Genomic DNA, 21,892 nt, shown 5'->3' with positions numbered 1-21,892 from the left:
ATGGGCCAGCATGCATTCACCCCTCCATCCTTCCCATTTTCCTCCCATCTGCTTCCAATGTGGTCCAGGGGTCATGGTCTTGGTTCCTGGAGTCAGTCAACCTGGTTCAAATCCTGACGCTGACACTTACCGGGTGCCTGACTCTGGGCAAATGTCATAGGCCCTCTGTGCCTCAGTGTCCTCTCTACAAAGCAAAAATAATGGTACTTATGTCATAGGTAGTTGTGAGAGCAAGTGGGATAGTACGTATGAAGTGCTTGGTGAGCAGTGAGAGCTCAATAAACTTACATTATTACAGTCTAGGGTGTTCTAAGTCTGTCATTTACTCTCTTCAACAATCATGAATTTCCTCCCCAATATTTTATTATTAAAAATTCCAAACATACAGAAAAGCTGGACTATACCTGAAACCTAGATTCTATAATTAGCATCTTGCTATGTACCATCTAGTTATCTTATCCACCATCAGTCCATCTTATTTTTAAGTAAGTTTTAAAGTAAGTTGCAGATATCCATACTTTTCATGCTTCATGTCATTCTCAAGATTTTTTTCAAGCTAAAATTTACATTTGGTGAAATACACGAATCTTAAGTATACCATGGATACAACTATTTTGGATCCTTAAATAAGTGTCTCCCAGCCTCTGTTGCTATAGAGACAGCTTTGTTACCCACTGGGCTTTCCCCGAGAACAGGTGGTGGGTTATGGCATGGGAGCACATGGGAAGGGTTCCTACTGTTGCAGGCTGGTGTCAAGAGCACTTGCCTCCATGGGCCAAAGAATTGGCTCATGATACAGCAGATTGACTCGTGAGACAACAAGGTCAGCACACAAAGTAGGATTTATTAGAGAGAAATGAAAAGTTGCTCCTAGAAATGGACAGGGAGCCTGGAAAATCAGTAACTCCCTGTTGTTTACATGGGGGAGGGTTGTTATTTGGTCCTTTTTGTTGGGGAGAGGAGTCAGGAGTAAGGGGTGAAGTGGTCTTTTAACATATCTCTGCAGGAACATATACATAGTCCTGGGAAAGCCTCCTGGTTATCAGCCTTGTGGCATTTTTGAGGTATTCCCAGGGAGCCATGACTTGTGAAACCACATGTCCCTTTACAGGATGTAGGGATCACAGTGCTCTCATGGGGAATGGAGGCACTGGATCATTTTGTCTTCTGATCCCCCAGAGTCAACAAGTCCCCACTCTGAGATGAGCACCCGACTGCTGTTGGGGAAAAGGGTGGCATCTCATCTGGATACTTCCTGCTGACAGTGGGGCAGAAGAGGGAGGGGAGGTGCAGGGGCACTTGTCTCAGGGGTTGACCTTGCAGTATCCAGGGGACTCCAATAGAACTGGACGGAGGGATCATGTGTTGACAGATGTGAGTATTCCTTAACTAAGAGCTAGAATTTTATCTTTTGCACCTGTTGAGGTATAAACTTGGAAAGAGCATTTAGTGTACAAGGCCCAAATAGGAGTGTCAGAGGAAGCATAAGGAGGGGACCAGCTAGAGGTAACACCCAGGGAGCCCAGATCCACATGCAGTCCCAGAAGGACCATGAACTGGACAGTTTCTATCTCCTTTTTGTAATGTGTTCTCTTAATTGTTGGGCCATGTCTCTGACCACCCCAGATTTGTTAGTATAAAAGCAGTACTCTTCATTTAGGAAGAGGCGTGTTCACCCTTTTCAGCAGTTAATAGGTCAAGTGCACTCCTATTTTGGGACACTACTGACACAAGTGAATCTACTTGGTCTTGTAAAGCCTCTAAGGATGTGTAACTTGTTCTATGTCATCAGAAAGTTTTTTCGATAATTTTTGATAAGTATGGATTGATGAGGCGATGCCCCCGATGCCAGCAACTATTCCAGTGGTCATCCCCAGGGCTAATTTGAATGGCCCTCTTTGAGTGTAGGCTGCTAGAGGAATAGGGAGAGATTGGTTGTTAGGGATAATATTGATTTGTGGGGTGAGAAGGACTAGCTAGAGTGCAGATTCCCCTCCAGTCAGGAGGCAGGCAAGCATAGACTGCGGTTCCACAAACAAAATAAGTTCCAGGAAAGGGTGAACACTGAGGATGAAATGTTAGATCAGTTGACAGTGTTATTTTGACACAAAGCTCTTTGGAAATTTTCCTCAGTGGCCTCAACCCATATTGAGGCTTTGGAGGCATTGCGGGGGCTGGATGGGTCAGTTTTACCTTGGCAATATCGGGTCTTGTTAGGGAAAGGCCTTCTATTTTACCTGGCAATGTCCTCAAGTGAGTCCATGGGGGTAACCAATACCTGCGAGAGACTTGGGGAGAGGCACAGCCAGAGGTTCTCGGCTAAAGAGGGATTTGTATAGTTAAGGAGATGATGGGTGGAATTAAGTAGTCTGTACATCTGGGATCTAAGTCATAAGTCCTGCTGGCTTGAGGGAGGCCTCCACACTGGTCGTTTTGGGTTAGACACCCAGCAGACAGGGCAAACTGGATCTGCATAACCCCAATAGCTTTTAGTTGTTAAATTTCCAATTGAATATTTTCTCCCATTTGTACAACAGGAAAGGACTCTGTCTGTTCTGTAACACCCTTGTGACATATGGGGATAGGCAGAGGTGCAGGGACATTGTGGCAGTGGTGGGTCTACAGGGACTGGAGTCAGGTTATCAAGAGGTATGGCTGCAACTAGAGGAGAAGGGAGGGTCGTTATACATGGAGGAAGAGGAACAGGGGCTGGAACCGAGTTTCTAGGAGGCATGGCTGGATAATAGATATAACAGGAGTCCCAGCATGGCATCATTATGTAGGTTTGTCCCCCGTGGAGACAGAAAGTGCGTCCTTGTTTGACACATAAATCAAGTTGATTGCCCCAAGAGGGGGGCAGTATACTTTGCATCTACAAGGGGGGTAGGAATCCATTGTTACAGGGCAGAGTAAGGCACAGATTATGGGCGTAAGTGGAGCACGAGGAACAAGGCACACAGGATAAGGTAACCTGCCACTTAAGGCCAATCACTGGAGCCATGTGCACTCAGGAAGAGAGGTCACCCCCAAACCAACACTCAAGATAAGGGGAACAAGAATGTAAACAACCCACAAAAACAGAGCTAGAAAACATGTTACATGTCTGACATTGTTCTTTTGAAGAGGTATTTGAGGTCTTCCACTGGTTCACGGGAGTAGGCTAGCAGGGCTGAGTATGGTTTTGGGGTGGGCTCATCAGGCTCCGGTGTCCAAAGTTTGACCTGGGAGATGTGAATCCAGGAATCCAGTTGAGCAACCTTAATTCCTGTGGGGATAGATAATAGGACCGGGTGTGGCCTCTCCCAAGGAGCTTCAGAGAGGCCACGAGAGACATGAGGAAGTTTAACTAAGACCATATCACCTGGGCAAAATGGTGGGAAGAGTCTCCCCTTAGCTCATCTTGTCCCAGCTCAGAAAGAATCTGTTGGAATTTGGCTAACTGGGTGGTGTGAGATACTGAACTGGCAGTCTCGGGTGTCCAGGAGGAGATCATTTTGAAGAAATGGTCTCCAATATAGTGCCTCAAACAGTGTCAGACTCAAAGAGTTTGGGGTATTTCTGAGTCGGGTCAGGGCCAGCAGTAACAACCTTGGCCAGAGGAGGTGAGTTTCTTGAGCCAACTTAGACAAATGTCTCTTAAGCCGTCCATTGGTCCATTCCATCTTACCAGAGGATTGGGTCTCCAGGCACAGTGGAGGTGGCATTTCATTCCCAAAACCTTAGCGATCCTCTAGGTGACTTCAGCTCGGAAGGTTGGCCTATTGTTGCTCTGGAGAGTCTAGGGAAGTCCAAATCTAGAGATAATCTCATTAATTAGGACCTTAATTACCTCCCAGGCCTTTTCAGAGGGACATTTCTACCCATCCAGTAAATGTATATTCCAAGACCTGGAGTAATCTAGAGGTTGAGCCACCTGGCAGGTGAGTGAGGTCAAGTTGCCAGTCTTCCCCAGGGTATGTGCCTCGTCTCTGGGTCCCAGGGACAGGCAGGGCAGAGTTGTGGGGATTGTTGTGCTGGAAAATTTCACATCCCCTGATAATATCTTGGAGGATGTCTTTGAGTTTTATCCCCTCAAATAATTGACTAGCCAGTGAGAGAGTCTTATGAATCCCTAAGTGATAGGATTAGTGTAAGTTTTTGAGGACCTTCCATTGGCTACTTTGTGGAGGAAATAGCTTGTCTTCAGGAGTTATCCACCATCCCCTATGGTCAAGGCGATTCCCCAGATCAGAGGCCTTTTGGAGTTCAGTGGGTGAGTACTGAGGCCAATGGGGGGAGTGGGGAGAGAAAGGATTGCTCCCATAGAAGAGGGGCTTGAATATAAGGTTTTTGGACAGCCTCTTTTTGCTGCCATGTCAGCTCTACTGTTTCCTTTTGTTATTTTGTCCCCAGATCATTGGTGCCCAGGGCAATGGATTACTGCCACCTGCTTTGGGAGTAGGGCTGCCTCCAGGAGGTCTAGGATTGCTCGAGAGTGTTTAATGGGAGATCCTGTTGTAGTTAGTAATCCTTGTTCTTTCCAAAGAGCAGCATGGGCATGGAGGACCAGGAAGGCATACTTAGAGTCTGTATAGATATGGGCACATTTTCCCTGAGATGGTTGTAATGCCTTGGTGAGAGCTATCAACTCAGCCAACTGGACACTAGTGGAAGGAGACAGGGGCTCATCCCATAGGGTCTGAGAGACACCACAGCTGCCCCGCATATCTAATTCCCTTTTGGACTGATGAGCTCCCATCAGACTGGATCTGGAAGTGGCTGATTAAGGAGGTCAGGCCTAGCCAAATAGCATTTGACTAGTACTTCCTCACATGAGTATGTGATTGGGCCCTTCTCTGGGGGTAGAAGGGATGCTAGATTTAAAGCTGAACACACTTGGAGTTTTCTATCTGGACATTCTAAGAGCTGAGTCTGGTATTTGAGCAGTCTGTTATCTGGCAGCCATAGTCCTCCTTTTGAGGTTAGGAGTCCTCCCAGATCATGAGGAATGTATATGGTCAGGGGCTGGCCAAGGTCTTCTGGGATTAAGAGAAACTTCTGCCAAGGTTCTTAAGCATCCAGACCATACTTTGTCCATTTTTATTTCCTTGCTCAGCTATCCCACTGGCTGTGGGGGGGGGGGGGCCCTCGGAGCTGAGTGAGTACCCCAAGGGCTCGGCCTCCCTTTTCATATACATATAGCTGGAAACGGTCCTAAGTAGGCAAGCTCAGGGCCAGAGCTGATTAGAGTGCCTGTTCGAGAGTTTGGAAAGCCTTTTTGCTCTCTGGGTCCCAGTCAAGATAGGATTGAGAGTTTTGTTGAGCCTCTTTAGGAAGCCAATATAAGAGCCTGGCTAAGTCTGCATATCCCAGAATCCAAGTAAGACAGAACCTGGTGACCCCCCAAAAGGCTCGCAGCTGGCACAAGGTCTGGGGCAAGGGATACTCCAAAATTGGCTTAATCTGTTCAGGACTCATGGAACAGGTTTGCCCTTCCAGTATCATGCCAAGGTAGGTAACCTGAGGAAGGCATAGTTGGGCTTTTTCTCTCAAGACCTTGTAGCCTTGAGAGACCAAAAATTTAGAAGGGATTCAGTTGCTCTGGAAACAGGAGGCTCCGTGGATCCACACAAGAGTAGGTCATCAACATACTGGAGAAGGATGACCCCTGGGTGTTGCCAATCCAGTAAGTCCTTGGTTAGGGCTTGCCCAAAAAGGTGGGGGCTGTCTCTGAAGCCCTGAGGCAACACCATCCATGCCAGCTGTTGTGAGGGATTGGTGGGGTCCTCAAAGGCAAACAAGGGGTGGCTATTAGGATGTAAAGGAATGCAGAAGAAGGCAACCTTTAGATCTAGCACAGAGTAGTATTGAGCTTCTGGGGCTATCTGAGCCAATAGAGTATAGGGGTTGGGGACAATCAAATGAAGGGGAACAACAAAAAGCCTTACTAATGAGTCAGAGGTCCTGAACCAGCCTCCATTTATTTGGCTCCTTATGGACAGCAAGAATAGGAGTGTTGTACAGGCTTGAGCATTCCACTAAAAGTCCCTGCTGTTTTAGGTGGTTCATAATGGGCAATATACCCTGTTGCTCTTCAGACTTTAGGGGATACTGCTTTTGATGGGGGAACTGGAGGTGATCTTTTAGTTTTATTTGTACAGGAAGAACAGTTTTTGCTCGACTGACAGTTGTACCATCAGTCCAAACTGTGGGATCTACCTGTTCTTCAACGAGGGGAAAACAGAAGTATTCCCCTGGGGAAAGTAGAATTTGAACTTTAAGTTGGGGCAAGTCTTGCCCCAGCAGGGGTATTGGAGTTTCAGGGACCACAGGAAAGAGTGACAGAAGTGGAGGTTCTCCCAGGAGCAGGCCAGTGGCTGGGTGAAATAATGCTCAAGAGGCTGGCCAGATGTGCCTCAAACAACTATTTCATTTTTGGACCTGGGGCCTGAAGAGAAAGGGAGGACAGAGAAGTGGGCTCCACTGTCCAGGAGGAAGATGACCTTTCACTTCTCTATCATGATGACAACCCAAGGTTCCTCAATTTTGATATAAAGGAGTGGAGCCTGGACAGGAGGTCCTATGACCCATCAATCCAAGGGAGGTGGCACCACACCTTCTGTCCTGAGACAGGGGCACTTAGACCTCCAATGTTGCCCTTTCATATGGGCCATGGTCCCGGAGGGGGCTGGGGCTCTCTCCCAGGCTGTCTCCTTAGGCAAACTCCTGGTTGTTTGGCGCTTAGTCATATTGAACTTGGTCCAGGAGAGGTGTCCCTTCGTGCAGTCGCCAGAAATGTGGCGGGCCGTTGTCAAGAGCTCTTGCCTCCACATGCCAAAGAATTGGCTCGTGAGGCAGCGGATTGACTCATGAGACAACAAGGTCAGCACACAAAGTAGGATTTATTAGAGAGAAAGGAAAAGCTGCCCCTAGAGAGGGACAGGGAGCCTAGAAAATCAGTAGCTCCCTGTTGTTCACATGGGGCAGGGTTATTTGGTCCTTTTTGTTGGAGGGGGGAGTCAGGAGTTAATGGGTGGAGTGACATATCTCTGTAGGAACATATACACAGTCCTGTGAAAGCCTCCTGGTTATTGACCTTGTGGCACTTTTGAGGTGTCCCCAGGGGGCCATGATTTGTGAAGCCCATGTCTCTTTACAGGATGTAGGGCTCACAGTGCTCTCATGGGAGATGGAGGCATTGGCTCATTTTGTCTTCTGATCCCCCAGACCCAACACTACCTGTCTAGAGGCTGAGCATCCTCTAAGGCCCAGCACAGCTCCTCTGGTTGGCCCAGACTGAGTGATGCTCCAGTCATAGTTTCACAGGCTCACACTAGTCTTAGTGGCTATTTGGTTTTTTCAATGTAGAAAATCTTATTCCAGCTTCCTTAACAGAAAGCTACTCATCTATTTGCAGACTTGGGCAACCTTGCTAGGTTGATTTTCCCAGTTTAGTTCTTTCTGAACAGCTAAAATCCTTCCTGAAACTTCCAGGTTCTTCCTTCAGAAGAAAGATTCGATATCCCTATAGAAATGGAAAGACATGTCTCTCATGTACCTTTCATTTTCTCTAAATTAAATTCTCCAGATCTTTCCATCCTTTCTCACTTAGCACTTCTCAATCCTGCTTTGAATTTTTAATTAACATTTCACACCGGTATCTCCTTAATGTTGATTCCTGAGGGGAAGGACCAGGGAAGGCTTCCTTTGTCAGCATGAGAGGCACTGCCCTCCTTGAAGTGTGCCAGTTCACTTCGGTGGAGAAAAAGATTAGTACATGGATGAAATATAAAAAGAATAGATCTTGGAGCCCAAGCAGTTTAATGAGTTTCAATCTTTGAAACATATTTTGGACCTGTAGATGAGTGAGAAAGTGTGCACACCACTCAGTCTCTATTTTGAATAGGAAATAGCCATAGGCTTAACATCTGACTGAAGAGCCCTGATTATAGGAAACTATAAATAAAAGCAGTGTTCTGCTAACTCCCTGTTGTCACGATGGGGTTGCCTGAGCAACCATGGCTGTATACTTTGTTACCACCATAAGTTTTAAAAAATTATTTTCTTTTATTTTTATTATTCATACTATTATTATACTGAGGGTGACATTTATAAAAGTGCTTACAATTCATCTTAGTCAAATACACCCCTTCCATCATTCTCTTTTATTCCCCCGCCCCCATACCATAAGTTTGAAGAAGAAAATCTTGCTGTCTAAGAACCTACTCTGAACTATTAGACCTGTCTTAATATCTGCTCCCAGGCCACTGATCAGAGAAACCATATTTCAACCCAGTATACATCCAAGCCTGTGTGGTGGGAGGTTTCTTCCACTTCCCAGACTTGTCTTCCAAATAAAGCCTCACTAATTTTTGTAAAGGGCACTGGTTTCTAGTGAACTGTGGGAAAGCAAGCCCATTCCATTTCGTGCTTCTCCATTCACTCTCTTCCCAATTCATTCACAGGAAACCCAAGTTGAAATGTGTCTAAGTAAACTTTCTTTGATACCATAGACGCCTGCGTTTGGGGCAGACTAGGACTCTGCCGACTCAGCTGGTTTACATTCTTTTAGCTTGTGTTTATAGAAAGGAAAAACTCTGATCTAATTTTTACCAAGGCTTCTCCTCTATGCCTCCCAGGAGACCAAGAGTTAGGCAGAAACCAAATAATAAGTCTGACAACATCACTGGGTCCTTACCCTGCATGTTTTCTTTGCCTTCAAGATTAAGAGGGGGAAAACCCCAAATCTATGTTCACGTGTGGTTTTCATGAGGAGAAAGGGCTGTTGACACCATCCAGATGGGGACTGGGAGGCACTGGTTTTACCCTGGAGCTGGGGAGGGTTCTTAGTGGGTAGGATTAGGAGCCTCTGATGTACTAACAAAGACTGTATCCACTGGAAGAGTAGGAAATGAAAAAAACCAAAAAAAAAAAAACCTGTGCTAGTTTTTACTGCAAAAGCCAGGATACAAAGGTACATTTCCAGCACACTATGGCATTCAGAAGGGCTTTGCTATTGTTTTGGATATGGTTTGAGTATGGCCTCCAAAGGTTTATGTGTTGGAAGTTTTGTCCCCCATATAGCAATGTTGAGGTAGTGGACCCTTTAAGAGGTGGAGCGTAAAGGAAGGGGTTAGGCATTGGGTGGCATCTCCCTTGGAAGTGACTAATGTAGTTCTTGCAGCACCCTGGTTAGTTCCTGCAAAAGCCAGCTGATATATCTAGAGCAACGCTGACCTCTGAATCTCTCTGTCTTCCTGTCTCATCGCGTGCTCTGTCCTTTTGCACGTGGTCCCACCATGAGGCCTCCACCATGTTGTGATGCAGCCACATGGAGCATCAGACAGGGAAAAAGAACCTTGCTGGGTTGACCGCGGAAATGAATGGGAAATGAAAGAAAGAATAGGAAATTGCCCTGAGTTAATTGTCCTGTGCAGTTGGGACAGTTTCCGTGAGCAGAAATAGTATCCAAGCTTGTATTTTCCTGACCGCTTAGTGTGTGATGACTGTTTGGTTTAAATTAAAGCATAGCACTCAGGAGAACAGCTGCTTTCAAGACACACATTTTTGCTCTTTGGCTCTGCTCTATCTGCCCTATCGCCCTTCAAATTCTGGGGACAAAAAAGATTTACCTCTTGAATAGATGAGTCAAACCTAAACTAGTTGGGATTTTTAAACCTATGACCTTTACCCACATTGCTAATCCACAATATGGAAAAGCTTCCATCTTCTGGATTGGAGACTTTAAAGACACAACACAAAGTTGAATCCTGAATCCACACTTAAGATAAATATATTTTATCATCTCAGGAGGACTTCACTTTTACAGAGCATTGCTTGAAAGACTGTATAAATTATGACCATAAAACAACAAACCTTTTAATGAATGTTGGACTGGAGTGCATCTTTTAATTCAAATGATGCCATTCTTGCTCCAGGCATTCTTAACATTCCTAGGTCAGAGTAGCCTTTAAGATGACTTGAACAAAAGCAGAAAAATGTCACCTGACTTGATACTCACAGATTGGTTCCTTGATCCAATTAAATTTTCTGCACTTTATAGTTTTTTTTGTTGTTGTTGTCATTGCAGTTTTAACTCTGCCCTTCCCTTCTCTTTTACATCATGAATTGACAACAAAGGGACCCCATGAGATGTGCTGTAATAGTGCTGCTTGAGAACTGGGAGGCTCCGGAAAAAGACGACAGGGCCAAATAGAGCTGAAAATAGAGAGACCCATGGAGCATGGCCACCTGGCCACTTACTTTAGGAATCGAGCAGGTTTAAGAAATGTAAGTGGATATCTGGCCAGGTGTCTGCAACACGAATCATCACAAGTTGAACCTCATTACATCAGGAAATATGACCATTGCCAAGAGATGGCACTGTGTACCTAACACAGATTTGGGTTGGGTCATCATTTTTGCCACAGGCCTAAAAAGGGCTGATAACTGAACACAGGCCAGCCAAGTTGGAGTTGGTTGCTGCTGGATGGGAAAGAAGTTTGAGTCTCAGAGATAAGATGGAAAGGAACCAATTATTGTTTGGATTTCCTCAATGGCAATAGCTATGTCTTACTTCTTTCTTGTTGCTATAACAAACTACCTGAGCCTGGTAATTTATAAAGAATAGACATTTATTCCTTATAGTTCTGGATGTGGAAGTCCAAGTCAAGGTGCTGCAGTGAAGTGTCTGGTGAAGGCCAAGTCTATGCTTCCAAGATGATGCCTTGATACTGTGTCCTTTGGGACAGAAGGGCAAAAGGGGCTCAGCTAGTTCCCTCTAGCCCTTTTATAAGGCACTAACCCTATCCATGAGGACAGAGTCTTCAGGGCCTCCTAAATACTCCACACTGGGGTTTATTTTCAGCCTGAATTTTGGAGTGACACAAACATTCAAGCCATAGCAACTTCTAAGAGTTGGCTTAGGCTAACAATTGGGGTAAGAGTATTTTGAAGGTGTTCTAGTTGTGTGGGACTCTGGGGGGCAAAAATACCTGGTCAGGGCAGCCAAGAATAATACTGAACCTGGGGGGTGACCCAGGTTTGGAATCAGAAGACATGGTTGGCTTGTTGGGAGCATTAAGTGAGACATTTAGGCAAATACTTTGAAACCATAAAGTCTTTTCATTATTCACCACTCATCACCCACCAGGAAGGCCAGCTGTTCTGGCCCTCCACTAATCACTGTCTATATCCATGCCTGTCCCCTTTGTTTGGTGTTCTAGCCTTATGAGGACATGGAATGGGCAGCCACCCAGTCTATTGGCTTGAAGTCCCTGCTCTATCTACCACAAGCCAGAGTCCCTGGGTCTCCATTAGTTCAACCCAACACACCACAAGTGGGGATCTACACTGAGGTCAAGGGTTAGAGCCCTCAAACATCCATTCTTAAGTACTTTCTTTAACTGACTTTATTCTTCATGAATTTATCTGCCTTAGGGTGCTAGAATGTGTTGAGGTCCTGGAACTAGACATTCTCAAAGGCATCCCCATCTGACTAACTTGTATTCACAGCCTTTTTCTTCTCTAGAACCACTTGTCCTGGGAGATTTTATCCTCCCCCAGGGCTCTAAATACTGTGTGTGACTGATAGCACCAAACACTATCTCTAGCACATGAACTGGGTCCCTGACCTGTCAGCACTATCTACTTGTTTCATCAACACTCCCTAGTCATCCCCGTGTCTTCTGCCTCCTCAATCCTTTGGCAATGATCTTTACCTGACTCTACCCCTATCTTGCTCTTTTATTTGTCTGGTCAGCTTGTTTCTCTAAATTAGCCAGTTGTAGTTGACCTGATAAAGAAGGCTCCTCAGCTTTCATTCTTACAAAGAAAGTCATCTAAAATAATCTGGTATGGACCAATCTGTGTTTTGTTCCCTGCTTCTGCTTGCTTTAGCCCTTTTGTTCCTATAAAGCCAATCTCCTGTGTTCAACTCATCAGAAGGAAGCTGAATTCAGGGACTGTGCCTGATTCTAGATTGCTAAGAAAAGTCAGTATGATCTTTGAACTTAGTTTGTTGTAATGTTCCTTTGTTCTTGGATCAAAGTCTAAGATTAGGATTTTGCCCAAGTGCAGTGAAAGACTCAGGAAGGTAATAAAGAGAGATTTATTAGCAAGGTAAAAGTATACCTCTAGGAGCAAGGTGGACAGTTCAGATAAGGATTGACTGAGGAAGCTGTCAGGATTGGGTGTTTTATCCAATGGGGTGGGGTAACTAGGTGGTGTGAAATCAGGGCCTTCCCCTTGTGGTTCTCTCCAAATGGTTCAGCTCCTAGCCAGCTGTGGACAGGCATTCGCCTGTGCATTTGGTCCTCTTTTTCCTTCCCAGTTTAACCTTTATATGGGGAGTGGGCTCCAGAATGATAAAGGGCCATGTCTTGGCCCAGGCTGTAGCCATTTGAGGTTTTAGGATGGAATCTTGTAGCTTGGGGCATTTCCTCAGTCCTGCTCACATCTACCTCACTGCCTATGCTAACAGTAATTTTGTTTTTTGACTCTTTCAAATGGCAGTAACCCATCTTACTGCCTTGCCACTCTCTTCCCTTACTCTGCCACTCAGCTCCATTCTGCTTTCAGAGCTCCAGGACAGCCAGGTGCCAATCTTCATGTTCCCAGGCTGCACAGGAGGTATGAGCAACATCTTCGAAGACATTTGGCATTCACTCTGGTAGCGCCATTGTGGAGGCTGAAGTGTTTTCACCACTCGACAAGCTTCTGCCTAAGACCTGCAAAGCCACTTTATTTCCCCTTCTCTTGGACCTTGAGGAAGGAGCCCAAGCTTGGTTGCTCCTCTTACAATTTTCCTTCACAGAACTTTCTCTTACATACTCTTGCCTCTCCGTAGCAAGCCTCTTTAGAATGTGCGTCTGCTTGTTACCCATTGATTTCAGCTTTGAAGCTTCAGCCAACATCTGAGCTAACAGGCTGAGTCCCAGTCCACATGCTGTTAGCTTTTGCTCTTGCCTAAAATATTGTTTCTCCTTCCTTAGGCCTAACTTACATTCCTCCCCACCCTGCCATGCTCAGCTAAAATGTCAGTAAACAGGGAGGGGGAGGCAAGGGGACTGAATGGAACTTCAAACAAAGCTAAAAATCATCAAAATATATTTCACCTATTTTGTAGAGAGGATGTGGGTGTGAGATTGTGCAGTCTAAAAAAACAATGAGTCGATTTTTTTGGCATTAGCTGTTAGATAATATTATATGATACACAGTATGTCTTCTTACATTTCACATTCAACGACGACAGGAAGATAAAGAGAAATATTTTTGCAAAAACATTCAGGAGTTTCATCAGTTTCCTGAGGGCCTCTCTGCCACCTTTGATATTCAAATCACCTTCTTTTGAAGAGCTTTTCTTGTCGTGTCCTTGTCAATTTTCTCTCCTTCACTGTTGACCTGCTCTAATTCTGCCAGATCCTTCTTTGTTAATGGGTTTACTAAAGGAACTATTCTCCAATTTCACAAAAGTGCCTTTGATTTCTGCATATTTACAACATTGGAAAATCAGCTGGAAGACAGCTGACAGAGAGGATGAGGTGGCTGGGAAGAAATTAGGATGGGGTATAATTTGCATAGGGACACCTTTTATAAAAGTGGTAGACTAAATTCCTCAATCAATATTATGCTGTAACAAGTTTTTGCTTTCCCAAAACTAACTTGGGGGCTTAGATACTGAATATTGGACTAACCAGGGGCATCTGCTAGTTCCAAGAAAGGAGCAATGGGGAAGGAAGGAGAGGTACCAAGACAAATTTGTCCTCTTTGACATTGTGGGCCAGGATCAGCTCTGAGATGGGAAAGATACAGTCCTCTTCTGGAAGACAGCTGTTCAGTCCTGTGTCTTATCAAGGGAACTGCAAGCAGTTTTAGAAGGTTGCTGATGTTAGGGCAAAAGGGGTGACCCCTTTCCTCACTTAGCATAAGGGTCACAGCCAACACTCCTATAACAAATGACAGATTGACAACAGAAAAGCACAACAAACTTATTTAAACACAGTGTTATGTGACACAGTAGTCTTTAGAAATGAAAACCTAAAGACTAAGGGAAAATGGTTTATTTTATGGTTAGGTTTGATGGAGAATGAACAGCTATTTTGAAATGTGATTGGACAAAAAGGGTTTGATGTAATGGGAATACACTGGAGGGGGAAACCCAGCAAGGCCCGTCTGTCCATATTCTGCTTGGTCTCTATGTAGCCAGCCTTTTCTCCTGGATGTGAGGCAGGATCCCTTCTAGACTGAGGGTCTTATGATCAACTAGCAGACAAGGTAGTTCAGAGAATTTCATGGCCAACTCTTAGATAGGTGGGGGAAGGTTAGAGTAATATTTCTAGGTTTATGGCTGGCCCACCTTGGAGAAGAAGATTGCTAGTGTCTTTGGCCTGCCTTGGGAGACAAGAGGAACAGAAGAAAAAGGGGCAGGAGAAGGTCAGAGAGATCTTGCCTCCAAACTCCTTCAACTCAAAGTATTCAGCATGCCATGGTGCTTACTTTGTGGTGTCACTTTCTGAGCCCCAGCCCAGACAACTTAGAAGTGTCAAGATACAGGCCAGGGCTTCAAACCTTATTTTGCAGAACAGCTTCCCTCTAGCCAAACGCTTCTGGAAATGATCTCTTTCTTCCAAGACCAACTGTTTCTTACCCAATACTTCAGTGTTGGCTTGGCCTCTTTAGGAGGCTCTGCTCACAGTGCTGAGTCCTTATGATTCTGCTACAAGCAGCATATCCAACTTCATGATCTGTCATGATTTATGATCATGCCTCACTCTCTGTGACACAGACAAAAGAGGGAAGCAATGACCAATCCTTTTCATAAGCGCATCCTGCATTCAAAAGAAAAGCAATAAGATAAGGAGGAGAGTGGGGTGAAGGAGAACAGTAGGCGGCCCCTAAAATGGTCCTCAGGGATTCCCAATCCCCTGTGTTCATATCCTTGAGGAATTCCATTCTCTGAGTAGGGGCTGGATTTGATGACTAATTTCTATCAAGATATAACAGAAACAAGGGGATGTGTTAGTCAGCTATTCTGTTGCTATGACAAATTTGAGGGAAACAATTTAAAAGAGGAAAGATCTTTTGGGCTCAGGAGTTCAAAATTTCAGAGATTACAGTCCATGGTCAGCTGGCTCCATGTTTCTGGCCCTGAGATGTAGCCATGATGGAAGAATATGGTGGAGCACAACTGTTCACCTCATGGCAGCCAAGAAGCAGAAAGAGACAAAGAGGGGCGCTAGACGAGATATAATCCCCAAGGACAAGCCCCTAGCGATCTACTTTCTCCAAGGAGGCCCCACCTCTGAAAGTGTCCACCACCTCCCAATAATGCCTCCAAATTACGAATCCATCAATGGATCAACGCATTGATTAGACCAGAGCCCTTATAATATAGTCGCCTCTCAATGATTGGATCTATCAGTTGGGAACCAAGCCTTCAACACATGAAACTTTTTGGAAGACACTTCATATCCAACCTATAGCAGGATGTCTTTTCTGAGAGATTGTTTTAAATGATTGTGGCTTCCATCATAGGTACTCTTGTTCTCCCTTGGGAGCCTATGTACTCCTACCAAGTCCTGCCTCTAGTTGAGATGGTAACCCAAGATACATGAATACATGGCCCTCAGAGATAATACTTTTTTTTTTTTTTTTTTGCTTCTAGATGCAATTTTGCAGTAATTTGTTACATAGCAATAGACAGTTAATATGGTGGGGGAGGAGATATTGAGTGGGGGTCATTGTCTTGATTTAGAAGGTCAGCTGAGAGAAAACAATCAGAATTTACAGTCTTGATGACCACAGAAGATATCTGGGTTCTTTAGTATTTAGAACATTTTTTCTAGAACATAGAAAATTTTAAGACAGGTTTCTATGTCCCAGTGTCATGTTAGTAGCAGTAGTGCCAGATTAAGGGATGTGAGTGCCACCAAAATGGTTCTGCCTGCACACAACACTCACCATCTGTATTGCCATTGTCCTTAAAGACTGGGCTTCTTGGGGTTAGATCATGGTTTTTCTTTGTTACCCTCTCTGCCAAACACCAGATCAACAAATGTAAATGTATGTAAATCTTAGGCACATTTGTGTCTTGTACTTTTCACCAAGATGTATGCTGTCCTAGTCTGCACCCCAGGTGATTAAGCTTCTATCTCTGTTAACCCCAACACTTGCCTTTAAATTTTTTTTTCCTACTTTACTTTTGTTAAGGACTTACTAGTTTATCTCCATTGTACCTAATTTCCCCAAACCACCATTCCCACCTCGAGGAAGCAAGCTCTGTGGATAGGGGCCAATAACTATACGACCATCTGCCCTTTGCAGCTAGTCTTTGGTATTTGCAAAGCTTATCTCAGCACTGGGTACAAGCTATGAAGCCACTTTTCTGTAGAGGATGTCTCACATGGAAAAGCACTTGTATTAAAGCATGAACAAATGAAGGGGGAAAATCTTAGGGAAAGATTGGAAGATGAAGGAGGAAAATCTGAGTCTGTCTAAATCTGGAGACCATAAAAAGTGTTTGAAGCCATGAGCTGATATCTTGGAGGAGATCCCAGGATAAACAATACTAGCCTGAGGAGTCTGGAGAGTGTAATGGCTCGCTCTGCTTCGATGAAGGTGCTGAAGTCCTTCCAGCTAACACAAATAAGGCCTTTTTAGATAGCCAAAGCTCCAGACACAAACTTCCCTGGAGCAGGCAACTGTATAGGGCCACAGTGGAGGATGAGGAACCATGGTGTACAGATAGGAAGTATGGATTTGGAACAAGGGCCAGACTTTGAAATCCGGGACTAAAATGTCATTTCCAAATCAGAAGATGTTTAAGGTCTATGGATCCAACAAACTGAACACTATTCTACTAGTGTTGTTTAAGTGTGAAACACTGGACTAGGAGACAGATATTCCATTAAACAAACCAGGAATGAGACATTTAGACATGAATAATGAGACAGGGTGACATTCACTCCAGAGATGTGCAAGTCGGGCACACCCATTCCAGTTCAGCAGGGTTAGGGAAACCTTCCCAGGGGTAGGGACCTTTGAGGTTAGAGCTGAACGGTGAGTCAGTCAAGCAAAGAGAAAAGAGAAGAACTAACTGCCTATGGTGTTGGTATGTGTGAAGCCTGGAAGCACAAAGGTGCTGGCAGTGGAGGAACTGAAGGATGTTTAGGGGACAGATGGAAAGGATGGGGATTATTCATCCTGGGATGGAAAGGCTAAAAGTGGAATTTACTAAGGTGTTTATACATCCTCTTGTGATGCTCATTCACAGTCATCCATGAGTGAATTAATGTCGTTGTAGCCATAATGGGTTATTATAAAAGCGAATTTGTTCTGCTCTGTCTCGCCCATGTGATACCTTCCACCAAGTTATAATGTAACAAGGACTTCACCAGATGAAACTGCTCCATCTTGGCCTTCTCAGCCTCCAGAACTATGAGGCAAATAAATTTCTGTTTCTTATTTAAGAAAAAAAGCATGGAAAGAGACTTCTGGGAGTCTAAGAGTAGAACCAACTCAGGATGAGTCAGCCCATGTAGAAGGGCCTGAATGTATCAGAGCACCGTCACCAGAGATACAACTGTGGGAAGCACAATTGTTCTCAGATAGTCTGTGTGGAGTGGATGCAATAGGGCCCTTGGGGATAAGGGTGAGAACACCCCAAGGATTATGCTTCTTAAGAAACAGGTAGCTTAGTCAAACAATTGTGTACTGAAACCTCTGCATCTGTGAGCCAAATTAAATTTTCTGTTGTTAAAAAAAAAAAAAAAGAAAGAAACAGGTAGCTTCATGCTGGCTTCTAAGAAGTGCAGCTCTCTGTTACCTGCAGGGATTTTGTTCTGCCAATTGGGCTGTGCCCCTGGGAGTAGCCTATGGAGCTTGGCTCAAGAGAGGAACTGGACAGCAGTCTGTGACCTTCCCTTTCCAGTCCTCCACCCCCACCCCATGACTTTATTATTCTAATATGAATAGTCCGATAGTAAAAGAACATCACTTTGAAGGAATGCCAAATTATTAGAGCCTTTCCAGGGGGTTCACCAGTCTGTTTGGCTGTGTCCATAAGAAAGAAGAAGGAGCTTGCCTATTTGCTCTCTCCCTCGTCACCTGTCTCATCTCCGGCACCATTCTATAGGCTGAATAGAAAGCAGAGGCAGGTGACCACTCAAGTGAACCACCTGGACCCAGAGGTCAAGCAACCCCAGCCTGTATGTCAAACAAGGCTGTCTCCCTTGCACTGTCCTCTCACCTGGGGCACCTGTCCACCCTGGTCAGTCCACTCAGAAAAAGAGACATAGAGACCAATAAATATGTGAAAAAGATCAATCTGCTGGTGGTGAAATAAATGTCATTACGATAATGTAACATTTGTGAGGCTGTCAAACCAACAAGAATTTTTAAAAGTTTAAAATGTCAAGTACTGGTAAGAACAAGGTCAAGTTCTAGCTATAGATGAAATCAGGTGTAAAACTCAAAGAGGAAAGGCGAATGGCACCAAGTGCTCACTCCTTCATCCTGCCACACCTGCCCAAGACAGGCTATTGCCCCCGGCCTGGGGATGTGCTAGCTAGACCTTGGATTGGCTTTGCTTGGTAACTGGTAGTCTGTACTGGGGTCATCACTGGCATGATTTATTCTAAAAACATTGCCAGCAGAAGCCCCCCATCCCCCGCAGTGCTAGCTCAGCTTCTCAGGAGCTGACATCCCTGTGTTAGCAAGACATGGGTTAAATGCTTACTGATATTTTCTTTTCCAACAGAGTTGTGGATAAGATTACCAGGGCTCAACACTGTAAGTTTTTACTCAAGGCAACAATATTTAGCTAACTGTAGAAATCAAAGAATTTCTCTAACCTACATAGAGCTTCTCTAATTTACATAACATTTTAAACTAAAACATACTACCTGATCTTAAACGTAGTCAGTACTCATTCCTCTTTTTGAGGAGAGAGCCCCACAAAGTAACAGTCATCATTTTCTATTCTTAGGGAAAAGATTTACTTACCCAAACCCCCAAATCTTCCCAGGTAAGGGTTTTAAATCTTTAAATCCTAAGGCTTTAAGGATGCTTAATCTTTAATATTGCCAGTCGTGGTGGATGCTTTACTGAGTCATTCTGATATATCTGAACTGAAGTTACCACTTTTAGAGTAAAACCAGTGTTATACCATGCTACTTAAAAATTGCTTTTTTATGACCAGTTTTTGATGATGAAGTTGATAGGTTCTAGTATGGCCTGATCGCTTATACAACTGATTGTTGACCTTAACAATACAATATTCCTTATAAGAAAGCCCACATATACAGGCTGACATCTGTTTTATATACATTTATCCCAATTCCTAAAGATAAGTCAGTACCAACATAACTTGAAATACAATGTTCCACGTATCTGGAGTGTGTGTCATTTCATCTCAGAGGCCAGACCACACACCAGTGGGTGAAGTCTTACTGACTTTGTATGAAAGAACAGTCAGGGTTGCTAGGAGAAGCCACCTGTGCCTGCTCCAGAACCAGCGAGGTGATAACAATTACAGCTAATTGCCATAAAAGTAGCCACACCATTAAATTCCACCATCAAACCAGCACGGTCATCTGAAGCTACAGTGAGCTTCAATAAATCTCACCTGTCCTCCTTCAGATCAGCACAGCTGTGGGTTTTGTCTTAGAGTTTACTAGGAGGAGTACATGATGGTCACCATCTTCTGTGACCTGTGTATGGAAAGGTGATTTTTGTATGAAGAATGTAAAAAATCTTAATAAATTTTCTTTTCAAATGTTTTATTTTGAAAGTTTCCAGTTGGCTTTGCAGCCTACTTCTTCATTTCTCTTCAGCTGTCATTACTCTATGAATGAACTTTGGCACCAGCCTCTGCCTGGCTTGCCTGCTCCCCACTTATCACAAGTGTCTGTCACCCTTTTTTTTTTTTTTTTTTGTGGGACTAGGGTTTGAACTCAAGCACTCCTTCCAGTCCATTTTGTTCAGGTTATTTTGGAGATGGGATCTCATAAACTATTCGCCCAGACTGGCTTCAAACCATGATCCTCCCAATTTCAGTCTCAAAAGTAGCTAGGATTTCAGGTGTGAGCCACCGGTGCCCAGCTATCCTGATGTTCTTAAACCCTAGCTTTGACTATTGCTCATCACAGCCTCCTGGCGCATGAACCAGAAGAACGGACTTCTTTAAATTGTACTCTGTCATTAGAGGTGTAGGACAAAGGGGAGAGAGGGAGGGCTGGGATGGGGGTGATAACATGTAGGGAGCAGAGTAGAGAGTGGGAACTGTGGGCTAACAGCAGTCTGGCTCCAATTCCAACTCTGCTGGCCAAGTGACTTCACACAAGATAATGTCTAACATGGCAAAAACATTTACCTAACAAGTACTATTCTTATGAGGTTAGTGACTGTTGAAAAGTCATTGGTGTCATATAGTATGTTCTCAAAAGGAGGTTAATTCCTTCCCTTGTGCCTACAGTTAGCTGATCATGGTTATGGGATGGGCTACATCATAGAATCCAAAGAAGTTGTGGTGAATTTGGGTCAGATCAGGCCCACACAGGCACCTTGGGAATATAGGCAAAAAAGGAGCAATTTCCAGACATTATTGTCACCTGGGAGGACAGCCTAGGCTCCAGGGGACCACAGATAACAATCCTGGAAGGGGAAAGGGGACGGGAACCTGGACCAGAGATATCCTTAATTCAGGAAACTTTATGCTGTTTCTGTCCCTCCCCTTAGTATTATTTTTTCCAAACATTTCATCTTTTTATATTGTTGCTCTACCAGCTTGTTTACTGATGTTGCTGTTTTCTTGCTTTGTGCTTCTTTTTACTGTATTCCAGAGGATGTGTGTGTTTTTTTGTTATTGGGTTTACACATTGAACTCATTTAGAATTCTTCCCTTGCTTTAGGGCCTCCAGTTGCATGATTGTTAGAAAAAAGTGGGCTTGTACCTGTAATCCTAGCTACTTGGGAGGCTGACATCAGGAGAATATCAGCTGGGGGCCAGCCTGGGCAAATGGTTCACAAGCCCTCATCTCCAAAATAACCAGAGCAAAATGGACTGGAGGTGTGGTTTGAGTGGTAGAGCACCTGCTTTTCAAGTGCAAAGTCCCAAGTTCAAACCCCAGTACCCCCCACACAAAAAAAGTGTGGCTATGATTTTTTCTGGTTGGGCGGGGATCAAACCCAGAACCTTGCGAAAACTAGGAAAGTATACATCTCTCAGTCCTTTTGCTTTATATATTTTACAGCTAGGGTCAGGCCTTTTTCCTCTGGCCAGCTTGGACCACGATCCTACTATTCATGCTTCCTGTGTGAGCACACCACATTCAGTTTTTATTGGTTGAGATTGAAGAATTTTTTTGCTCAGACCGACCTTGAGCCCAATCCTCCTGATTTCTGCTTCCCAAGTAGCTAGGATTACAGTCTTGAGACGCTGTACCAGCCCACTGTGACTTTTCCTAAATGAATTGGCAGGTGGGGGGATGGCAGTAGGAAGTGAAGTTCCAGTCACTGTAGAACATGGCCTAGAATCCCAACCTGCCCTGCCCTCCAGGGGTTTCTTTGGCTCCAGGCAATGTTGCCATGTCACAGACCTGTTAGTGACATTTAGTCATTAAGTGAAAAAGTTATTCACTCTTCAATTGTCTTTTCTTGTAGGCTGGAAATAATTCTGAGCTAAAATTTAAGAGTAATTTGTATTTATTGTATTTTTACAATTATCAACGATGTTCTTTTTCCTTTACTACAGGGATTTTTAAAAGATGCCTTTACTTAACTCTAGTAAAGAATGGGAATTTAAGGAAAAGCTCCCTGTAAAGACTTCCAGCAGTCAAAGGGCCTGTGTGAGCCACAGAGTCACTCTGAAAAGCTTCAAGATTGCTGGGCTCCCCCTCCAGCCCAGCTGCCCTGC

The 21,892-nt window shown here is 44.3% G+C and overlaps 1 protein-coding gene across 3 annotated transcripts in view; it reads right to left on the bottom strand.

Moving 5' to 3' along the window:
* Arsb (arylsulfatase B) overlaps positions 1 to 21,892 on the bottom strand; it is a 294,147-nt gene that overhangs the window by 97,688 nt on the left and 174,567 nt on the right. The window contains exons 7-8 of one of the 3 annotated variants that reach the window (XR_012449133.1): positions 19,604 to 19,688; positions 371 to 14,807 (exon numbers count right to left, since the gene is read on the bottom strand). The exons of 1 other annotated variant lie outside the window; for it this stretch is intronic. Coding sequence is in view for 1 of the 2 variants with exons in the window: in XM_074077231.1 (XP_073933332.1) it covers positions 14,806 to 14,807 (2 nt within the window). In the remaining variant the exon portion in view is untranslated. Of the gene's footprint in view, positions 1 to 370; positions 14,808 to 19,603; positions 19,689 to 21,892 lie in introns of those variants that run through there. One more of the 3 variants, XM_074077231.1, reaches the window with a different exon arrangement.

The sequence above is a fragment of the Castor canadensis genome, chromosome 6 (genome assembly GCF_047511655.1).
Source record: "Castor canadensis chromosome 6, mCasCan1.hap1v2, whole genome shotgun sequence".
Taxonomy (NCBI): domain Eukaryota; kingdom Metazoa; phylum Chordata; class Mammalia; order Rodentia; family Castoridae; genus Castor; species Castor canadensis.
The sequence above is the reverse complement of the archived record's forward strand: the minus strand, read 5'-3'. Positions and strand labels throughout refer to the sequence as shown.